The sequence below is a fragment of the Colossoma macropomum genome, unplaced genomic scaffold (genome assembly GCF_904425465.1).
Source record: "Colossoma macropomum unplaced genomic scaffold, Colossoma_macropomum, whole genome shotgun sequence".
NCBI classification, from domain to species: Eukaryota; Metazoa; Chordata; class Actinopteri; order Characiformes; family Serrasalmidae; genus Colossoma; species Colossoma macropomum.
In genome coordinates, this window is record NW_023496016.1 from 3,086 (window position 1) to 13,897 (window position 10,812).

General features: G+C 38.9%; 1 protein-coding gene across 1 annotated transcript; it reads right to left on the minus strand.

Annotated features, from left to right (window-relative positions):
* Nucleotides 1-367: 367 nt before the first annotated feature.
* On the minus strand, nt 368-3,466 carry LOC118803958 (ecto-ADP-ribosyltransferase 5-like). The gene is made up of 3 exons (XM_036564509.1): nt 3,427-3,466; nt 2,077-2,158; nt 368-1,194 (listed from the first exon to the last, which is right to left on the minus strand). The coding sequence occupies exons 2-3, from the start codon at nt 2,149-2,151 to the stop codon at nt 493-495; spliced, it is 777 nt and encodes a 258-aa protein (XP_036420402.1). The 5' UTR covers nt 2,152-2,158; nt 3,427-3,466; the 3' UTR covers nt 368-492.
* Between the last annotated feature and the right edge of the window lie 7,346 nt (nt 3,467-10,812).

The following is a 10,812-nucleotide window of genomic DNA, read 5'->3' on the forward strand; positions in this document are numbered from 1 at the left end:
GTTGGTCACCCCTGGTGTAGATGGATGAATCAGCAGAGTTTTAGTTGTAAATGTTATTTAATCTTGTGAAATGACTGACATAAAAGACAAATTTTGTTAATCACTGATGGCCCTTGCCTAAATCTGTAACCCCCCAATAATAATATGTTCCTCCTCTGCCCACCTCTGGTTTTATTTAGCATGTCTTCCTACACTCTCAAAGTTGCAGTGTGAGCAAGTCAGTAGAATGAAAAAGATTTATTAGGTGATTACAACAAAATGCAGGAACAATCACACCCTGATACTGACATCAACAGCCTTACTGACAAGAACAGTCGCACAACAAGGTGTCAAGCTTGCTTATTTTTTTTTTTTTACTTTTTCTCTTGGTGCTGCACATGATAGTGAAGAAAAACTCAGAACAAGAATTACACCGTTCATTGTAAGTGGTGTGTCCACACTTTTCACATAATTATATATAGCATTTGATTCATAACATAAATCATCAGTCAGTTAACCAGGACTTTTTCCTTTTTTGTGCTGATTCACATATTCACACTTCATGTTGCTCTTCATGCCTTTGCTCGTCAGTTTGTAAACAACGTTACAATCACTAAGCTCAGGTAAAGTTTTAAGCTTTTCACTTTCAAACTCTTCGTAAGGTGGTATCAGTATTTCATCCTCATCTGGAACGACTGATAGGTCAGATATAGGGGCACCATGACATGTTGAGATGACAAAACATGTCTCTTTTCCATAACTCATGAACTTCGGGCTGTATGGGTTGCATGTTGAAGATGTAAAAGCACCAAAACGCACACGCTCCCCTTTAATGGTAATGGGAACTGTTGTGCGACGGTAAGTGGTTCGGCACGTGGCCTGAGGATTACGTGCTTGTATGGCATCCGTTATCAGAAAATGTAAAGAGATCAGTCCAAAATCCGTGGTGTAGTGGTCTTTACCCTCACGCATTTTATTATTAAGGTCTCTGTAAATGTGCTTTGTGGTGTATGCGCAAAGGGCCATCTCCTGTAGGCTGGGATTTAATTTGTCTTTTTTTTTAAGGCTTTCTTTGGCTTCGTCCCAGGCCGTTTTGAAGTCCTTATTCAGTCCCAGTTCCCTCTCCAGTAAAGTTATAACAACATGCTCATACATTTCTTTGTTGCAACCCACAAAAGCATCATCAATGGAATTTTCATAGTGACCCATTTCGATCTGAAAATAGAGATAATATATTAACATAAATAACAATGATAAATGCAATATGTCTAGCAGCCAACATCTTAAGAGATCTCAGTCTTGACTGCACAGTAACAAAAAAGGCCTGTTGGTCATGATGTGAAATGAATCATGACTGTTTTTGGTGCATAAAAGAACATAATCTTCATAGGTGTATCTCAGTGAAAAAATTAAATACAAGGGAATGTAGGTTATGGACTTCTTAAACATAAACAAAAACTACAAGAACTAAGAAAAACACAAAGCAGATACAGATACATCAACACCAGACCAGGCAAAGAGGCAGGGAAATACGAGGGCTACTCATACAAAAAAAAAAAAAGTAAACCAGGAACACCTTATCTAACAAACTATGTCGGGCACCCAACATCCCAGCAACAGCAGCAGTAAAAACGAGGTGGGACTAGATAGGAGACATGGAAGGCTGGAGAGAGCGGAGCTAGGAGGGGAAACCAAGACAAAAGGTAAATCTGTAATTTTTGTCTACACAATAATAGTTTATGCGAAGCTCAGAAAGGTGCCTCTAATGTCCAAGATAAAAATGCATTAGGTTAATTCACAGTAACTGTAAATGTCAGTAGGCTGTTAAGCCCCTTTAGCTGTTCACAGCTTCTCCTCACTGTGCTTCTTGCTCAGTGGAGAATGCACCATTATAACACATTTATAAAGTGTTACCAATAGGTACTTGGAACTCCAGCATCACAATAAGTGACAATGCATCATGTCTAATCTTGTTGTGTTCCTAACTGCAAGCCCAGAAGCTGCTGTTGGCTCAAACAAATCATCTAATGAGTTCTTTCATTTTATCCTGATCTTTTTGCCAAAGCAGGTTAGATAACTACACAGCTGTGCACTTACTCCCAGAGTCGTGTGTACAGTGAGGATGAGGATGATGAAGAGGCGAATCATTGCAGCTGCGTTCAGCGTCTTCATTTTTAACCTAAAGTGAACAGAAAGCAGGTGGATCACTGTAATAAATAAATAACAAGACAATCTGATCTATAATGTCTGTAATTGTAAACGAAGAGAGACTCATTTTCCTCCTGATCTTTTCTATCTTAGACATAAAATCCCAAACTATACTGAAGATTAAAGAAGTTGAGGGAACCACCAACTCCAGCTATACCCAGCTGTCTATTAATGGGCTCTGTTGGTTATCTTAAAGTGAAATGAATGTCTTGGTCAGTGGTGATTCTGTGCAGTCCACACTCATGTCCAGTTTGCTAAATTGAACTGTGATTGTAAGTACATTTACAAATATTGTTACTGAGAGAAAAAAGGCTCATTATCCACAGTTAGCATTTGGCAAAAAGTTTAGCTTGGATAACAAAAATACACCAGAGTGCTTTTGGAGTTATAAAACGCACAAACAAATACAAGATCATAAAAGCCAATAAAAAGCTTTCAAAGCACACAGCACTGTGCTTCTCCTGTTATGGCATCTGTTTCAGTTAAAGACAACAGTGGCAAACAGTGAACATCTCATAATTGATTCTTTTATGGTATCTAATATTATGCTGCAATTTGAAAGGGAAATTTTATATTCATTACACTGTTTTCCTGCTTAAAGGAGAATCCCACTGATATTTCAAAATTTCAAATAGTTAATATGTAATCAGAGTCATTCAGAGTGGTTTGGTGTGAAACGCTCTGTTCTAGAGAAACTTACCGAGTCAGAATTTCTCACAGTGGTGCTGATAGGAACAAGACGTCCACCTCTAAAAGCTCCCTCACAGAATGTTATGACATGAGATGGTTATGAATTCACTGCCTGATGTCTAAGACACTGTTTTATGATAGGTTTGAGAAGATTTTGGCCTTAAAATCAATTCATGGTGGAGGGATACATAATATAGCAGGATGTTTTTAGGCAAAATAGTCCCCAAAGAAAACATATTATGTCAGATTTTCCACTACTGTCCCATCATCAACATTCCATTCTCAGAAGGCGTCTAGGTTCACTGGTGGTTTTGGATAGTAAATAAAATGTCTATATTTGTGTTGTAGTCATGACGACCCCTGGTTCCTATCACCACCACTGTAAAGAAGTCTGAACCATTTCATACCAAACCACTCTGACATCTCAACTGCTGAATTATGCGAAATTATAAAATTACTGATTCAGTGGAATTCCCCTCTAACCAATCATTGTTCCCAACTAATATAAATATATAAATTACATGAAACATGTAAAATGATCATACTTGCCTTGTAATCAGGTAGATGCCGCTTCTGAACCGTGGAGCTGTCTGAGGTTTTAATTAGTCAGTCATGGTGCCTCTTTCAGAAATTTGCATCAAGTTAATTCTCATGTCTACATGTTTTGCATTTCAGCTGATAGAGCTGAATAGTTTACTCTCAGTAACTGCTGTTACGATTAGAGTTATCTTTAGGAGTAAGAACAAAAATACAGTTCTCTTACAGGCAAAGGTATGTGTGTGTGTGTGTGTGTGTGTGTGTGTGTGTGTGTGTGTGTGACAAGAGTGGTTCAGCTTTTCATGTCTTTTAAAATGTGAGAACCTGAAAATATAAATATTAGAACTATATTGGGATTCAGTTCCATTATAATTCTTAATAGAATGTGAAACATCATAACAAGCTGACTTCAGGTAAATTTTAAATATTGCACCAATCAGAAAAGGTTTAACTTAAATGTCAGTTCACATTATAATTAGTGATAATTAGTGATTGAGCACTGCAAAGCAATTAGTCTGATTTATATTGCTGGTGTTGGAAGAAAACCCCGCATCTCCAAAATGGTAACTTTACCCATAATAGAACCCTTTTTGAAAAGAGTTCTATGTATTAACAAAAGGGATCTTCTATTGCTACAACGTCAAGCTTGTCACAATAGAAGAACCCTTTTTGGTGTTGTATAGAACCATTTTCTCTACTAAAGAACCCTTGACCTTATCAAGCCAGCGGAACGATATGTGCTCGCTATCTGGGCGGTGTGCTCTTAAGCTTTATTTTCTAGACTCCATTTGTACAGCTGTTACCAACAAGAACATATTAGACTTTGCTTTAAGGCACAACTGTGCCACCTTGTAGTTTTTCTTGAGGCCAGCACACGTTTTGTTAATGTTTTCACTATAATACTTTTTTCCTTTGCTTTGTTCAAATTCATCAATGCATTTCAGATACGCATCCTTATAGATCTGAAACAAAACAACACCAGCAATGCTTGTTCATAAGCAGATTAACATTAATAATACTGCTAAATGTAACAGCTGCATATTCAGCATATTTTAAGACGTCAACAAATGACATCGTTAAAGTTCTCTGACGGGGAATTCCACCAATATTTTTGAATTTCTGCAAGATTAGGCGATGAAGATGTAAACAAAGTCATTCAGAGTTGCTCAGTTCTAGAGAAACTTACCAGCAGTTTGAACTAATTCAATAGAATGGTCCATGTAGGTTTATGCCAGTTGTCATGAAAGGTTTATGTAGGTGTTGTAAACTTATGAATGCTGCCCTTCATTCAGCCCTAGTGCACACTGCCATGAAAGCAAAACTGGGATATACTGAACACTAAGAAATTCATGCAAAGATTCTTACTTTTGACTCATTTTGTTATGCTCATAATGTAATTTGTAATGACAAATCTTGGATTAATAATGCAAAATAATAATAATGTGCTTTAACAGATCTTAATAGATCTTTAATCTGAGTAACTAAACTTGATCCACAGTGAATCGTGGCATTCAGGGGATACATAGCTGGACAAACTGGCTTTGCGTAGCTCCTTATCAGAGAGAGGCCGCTACAGAGGCCGTATTATAAACGTATATAGATAGTAAAATGTTCTCAACGTATAGGAATCATTAATCAGCGGTCATTTTTCATACCAGGAACCAAAGAAGTCTTCAGCTCGCTGTGACTGATATTGAGGTTTGCATACTGTATAAGCACTAGTAGTAGTAAGACATAAGAAAGTGACTTTTAACTTCTAGTATATTCTAATGTATATGTGTACAGCAGGGATGTCCACCTTCACCCTAACCACCCTAACTTAACTAAAAAACCTAAAAAAGGTTCTATGACTTGTTACAACAGTGGAACAATGTTTGGTGTTATATGGAAACATTTTTTTATTAAGTTCTTCAAAGAACCATAAACACCAGGCCTCCATCATAAAAGAACCATTTAATTGTACAAGGAATCATTGACGTGTTCTTTGTAACGGTACTATCCACTGTCCTTAATAAAGAACCTTGTAAGACCCACTTTTAAAGGGTGTTAATATTATTATTATTATTATTATTATTATTATTATTATTATTATTATTTGAAGTTCATTCTAATCTGATCTGTAAGAAAGCCAAGTTATTTTTTTAAGATAAAACACCAAATTATCAGTATATTGTTTATTTATAGTGATGCTCACCATCTGTCTTACTCTCTACCTTCTACACTACCTGGCCACTTTATCAGAAGCCCCTCTCTCATAGCTCCACATTGCTGGTGTACAGTTACAGACTGTAGCTCATTTTTTGATGTCCATTCTCTAGTCTTTCACTAGTGGTCGTTTCTGACCACAGAGCCGCTCTTGTCTGAATATTTTTGGATAAATGGTCCACTCTCTACCAGTGACACTGGTGTGGATAAAAACTCCAGAAACACTACTGTCTGATACACTCGTACCAGCACCACACACCGTGAAAAGTATCAAGAAGAAACCTTGAAACTGTTTTAGAAAAAAAAATTAAAACTGTCGTCTAATGCAACGTTCCTAAATACTTGGAAGAAGTTTGAAGGCACTAAAGACGACTATGTAAGAGTCAATGGGATTTACTCAGAGCTCAATAATGCAATGCGCACATGTAGATCAGGCTACCCAACTGGTTTTCCTTATGTGTCCCTTCACTACCTGATAACACGTGGAATACAAAAACTCAAAAGTAAAGAACCTACGACAACGTATCGACGCACCAACCTTAAATTCGAAAGAGGTGCTGTAGGCCAGGAGATGCTCGCCTCCTCTTCAACCAGTGACGACCGTCTCAAGCAGTATGGAACAAATACTTGTTTTATGATCACAACACAGCATGGAGCAGACATATCCGCACTGTCCCCAAACGATGAGAAAGTGCTGATACCTCCTTATGAGAACTTTACAATCACAGATATCGAAGAACACAATAAGCTGGGGTGTGATGTTCTTTACACATTGAAGAGTGCTGGAAACTTCAACATCATGAAATGTGAATTGGCCAAGTTTCCTCATGGTCCAAGGCTTTAAAGCTTTAAAAAAGATTTAGTTGAGCTGCTGAGGAAATATGTTGATGTTTTATATCAGTAAGCAATCTCTGTGAAAAACATGTTTAAAAAATCCCAGAACTCTAACTAATTAACCTTGCCTGACTGTACTTTAAATGAAGAAATATTTATATAATATAAGACTATCTATATATATCATACTAGCCATATATATATATATATATATATATTATGGCAAGCCAAACAGGCTTTGATATATATGAAATGAACATTGATATATATAAAATAAACAACAAAAACTGTGGATCAATAAATGTGCATTAACAAACTCCAGGTGGAGCTTAAAGGAAGGGAATTCTGATAAAGTGACCAGTATATATACACAGTGATCCCTTGGACAGAGTGATCTGAGAGTGGCTGATATATGATGTGAAGCCACAGACAGGTGGAGCTTCAATATGTACATAATTTGACATGGTGCAGAAGAAGAGTCAGATGAGGCCATAACTTCTGTTTGAAAAATGCTCTTTTATTGAGAGCGAGGGAAAACAGTGCCACTTGAAAAGCAACTGAAAACTGAGGGAGGTCACTCCTAGCCCTACTATTTCTTCTGATGGTCACCAAACACAAACACACTCTCACTAACTCTGAGCTGGACACAAAATTAACACACTGTAACTGAAGAACAACAACATAGCAACATTAAATAACAATGTTAACAGTCTGTTTAGCAAGTGGGGGCATTTTATGCATTATAGCATTTTATAAATTATATTATTAATTTTTTATCTCAATGTTCGATCCATATATATCAAAGTTCATTGAATATATATCAAACTTCATTCCATATATATCAATGTTCATTAAATATTTCCTTATACATATATATATATATATATTAGTAGTCCATCCGTTTCTCTGCATACTTTGTTACCCTGTTCTTCAATGGTCTTGACCCCCACAGAGCAGGTACTATTTGGATGGTGGATCATTTTCAGCACTGAAGTAACACTGACGTGGTGGTGGTGTGTTAGTGTGTGTTGCGCTGGTATGAGTGGATTAGACACAGCAGTGCTGATGGAGTTTTTAAACATGGTGTCCACTCACTATCCACTCTATCAGACACTCCTGCCTTGTTGGACCACCAGGTAGATGTAAAGTCAGAGATAATAGCTCATCTATTGCTGCACAGTTTGTGTTGGTCCCTAGTCCTTCATCAGTGGTCACAGGAAGCCGTTGGCTGGATGTTTATAGTTCTCAGTCCAGCAGCACTGCTGTGTCTGATCCACTCACACCACCACCACATCAGTGTGAATGCAGTGCTGAGAATGATCCACCACCCAAATAGTACCTGCTCTGTGGGGTCCTGTGGGGGTCTTGACCATTGAAGAACAGGGTAACAAAGTATGCAGAGAAACAGATGGAGTACGGTCTGTAACTGTAGAGCTACAAAGTGAAACTATATGGTCAGTGGAGCTGATAAAATGTACAATAAGGTCAGATACAGGGAGGTGGACTTTATGATGGATCTTATGCAAACACTCTACTGTAAACTGTACAGGAAGACTGAAGTATCATAGCAGCTTTCAAATAAAGAGTTTAACAAAAGAGGTTAAATGTGGATCCACATTTGTTTACAGTATGGGAGAGGAGGCATGGCAGGTGGGTGGAAAAGAAAAAAAATGGGTGTTTGGAATGCTGGGTGTCGCATTGAAGCGGGAAACACATGCAAACCAGTCCTTCAATTGGTAGAGCGAAGATCAAGAGCTCACCTTGTACCACTTAACATCCACCATGTCAGGACTGGCACAGCAGTGATAGAATGACAGCAGACTGAGGAGTGGCGAGGCTATCGAGGGGCTCTGGAACGCCTGGGATACAGTCACTTTACTGTAAATCACAGTGTCTGCTACGTAGTGGTGCCCGCACTTATGATATTGAGAGAGCATGGCACACATTTAAGGAAAATGTGTGGGGGTTTAGGGGCAATAGAACTGAAGGTTTACTGTAAGACCACCTTAATGTAATTGAGTGGAATGAATGGTGTAACGGGTTTAGCAATTTTTAATATTATTATTGCTAAAGCCTTAAGTGAGGGTGTGAGGTAACCCGGATTTATTTGAAGTCTACAGACCAGGGCAAGAGAGAGAGATGCTCGCACCAAGGATGCTTCAGAAAAGGAAGTTTATTGGCTAAATATCAAACTACTTTTGGACTACATTCAATGATAAACAAAAGAAAATAAAACCAGAAAACAAAACAAAGTGATAGTAATGAAAGACAAAATAGCTTGAGTAAGCTAAGAGTGATTCAGGGCTAAATGGTATGAGGCAGTGTGGTTTCAGGAGCCGCTTGGGAGAGCCTCTAGAGAATTAACCTAAGCCTGGACGGGAAGAACTATATGGCTGGATGTACCTATAAAAGTTCTCTTATTAAATAAATTGGCGTCAGGGCCCTGACTGCAAATTGATGGAACCAGCTTACGTTGGAGTCGGGGGCTGACTTCAGGCGGGGTCGTCTCAGGACAGACTCGATCGAAGGCTGGAGCTCACGCGGTGGTTCCTCTCCTTGCTGACCGTGGATGCTGCATCTCCGTGCGGACACGCGCCTTCCTGTCAGTGATTGGGCGGAGGTGTCTCGTGGCCGTCTGATGGTGGAGCTTGGGCAGCCTTTCGATGGTCGATCTGTTCACAGATCAGTGCGTGACTCTGGGTCCGATGCTGGGTCTCCGTGGCGTCCGAACTGCTCCCACTCCGCTGGCGAGGTTCAGGTTGCAATCAGGGTTCTGAGGCTGGTGGTACCAATTTAACTAACTACCTCTCTTTAGCAGAATCAAAAGTTATGGATATATTCTTCTGGGTCATACAAGAAATATCCACCTTCCTTCTCTGAGGGCAATTTAACTTAAGGTGTGTAGACGAACAGGCAAGTTACAAAACAAACCAAGGTTTCAGATCTGAGAATTTAGCATTCTAATACTTCTGACCTGTCTTTCTAAGGCCGGCACAAACTTAGAAACTTAGCTATCCTTCTGTTGCGAAAGCAGGAACTCCCCTACATTTGCGGTGCACTCTGGTTTTGCTCGGCTGGAGGCCCTACCCTTTGGAGGTGGTGTCAGAGTGCTGATAGGTTCTCCTCACCTAAGGTTAACTAGCTTGTTTTCAACTCTGATTGGTTGTGCATAATTTGAGGAATGCCTTCCCCAAAATCACTGCCTCCTTTGTTTCAGCTAGTTTAAACAAAGAAAAAGAACATTTCTATATCATCAAATTGGTTTAACTTTCAAAATCAAGGAATGAACAATTAGGATATTCAGGCATGTTTCTAAGAGAGAGTTTAACCCTTGTTACCTGATACACAATACATGTCAAAGGACACAGGTACTATTTGCCTATCATCTCTGAACATGACCCAGTGCATGAAAAAACTAAACTCAACAATAAAAGGAAAGGAACAAAGGAAGACCACATTCAGGATACATCTTGGTCAATGGTCTGAACTCATAGCAATTAAATGGTTGGGTCTGACTGTTATCAAAATTATACTCTACTTATTTCTAGCGCGTAACAATAGAAAAAGATACCGGTAATATTTAGGTACTACCCAACAACAAGATTAATACCACAAGTAGTATTACTTACAGATCATAGAAACGTCGATAATCAAGCAAACAAAGCACAAAGTTTCTGGCTTCTTATAAGCACAAGTCCTTATGGTGGTGATGTGGTAATTTGCGGTTTCACCCCTTGGGGTGCTGTGGGTCCATGCTTGAGATCCCTAGGGAATTTAGAGAGTTGTAATTTTGCCATCCAAAGTCGTACAAATTCCGTTTTGGTATGTCTGGTTTAGTTAAAAAGAGTTCTAACGAATGGTTGCAGTATGGAGTGGACAAACACCTTAGAAATGTACTTTCTGTTACTTTCTGTTAAAGATAAAAAGTTGTCCACAGTGCTTTGGGGAGCCATATGCAAATTCCACAGGGGTATCCTGTTTTTCTGCTAGGTGAAGGGAGGGGGTTGCTAGTTCTGGATTCAGCTGTAAATTTTGCTAAGTCTGGGTTGGGGGTATCCAGCCCGACAGATTTACACCTCCAACCAGTCTTGCTGGAGCCAGAAGGCCCTTAACTTTGGGTAAACACTGAGCTGGAGGGGAAATTCTGGTCATTGTTCGCTACAATGGCTAGCTAAAAAACACATAAATGGAGCACTGGGAAGACTTTTTCATGACATTTCCAGGAGGTACAAGTGACTGACACAACTTTGCAGCTTAACAGTGCAATGGAGAGAAAAATGAATTCACTGAGAGAATGTAAACTGAACTCGTACTTTCACTGAGCGATTTTTTTAGTTTGCTGAGTAAATTTCTTCATTT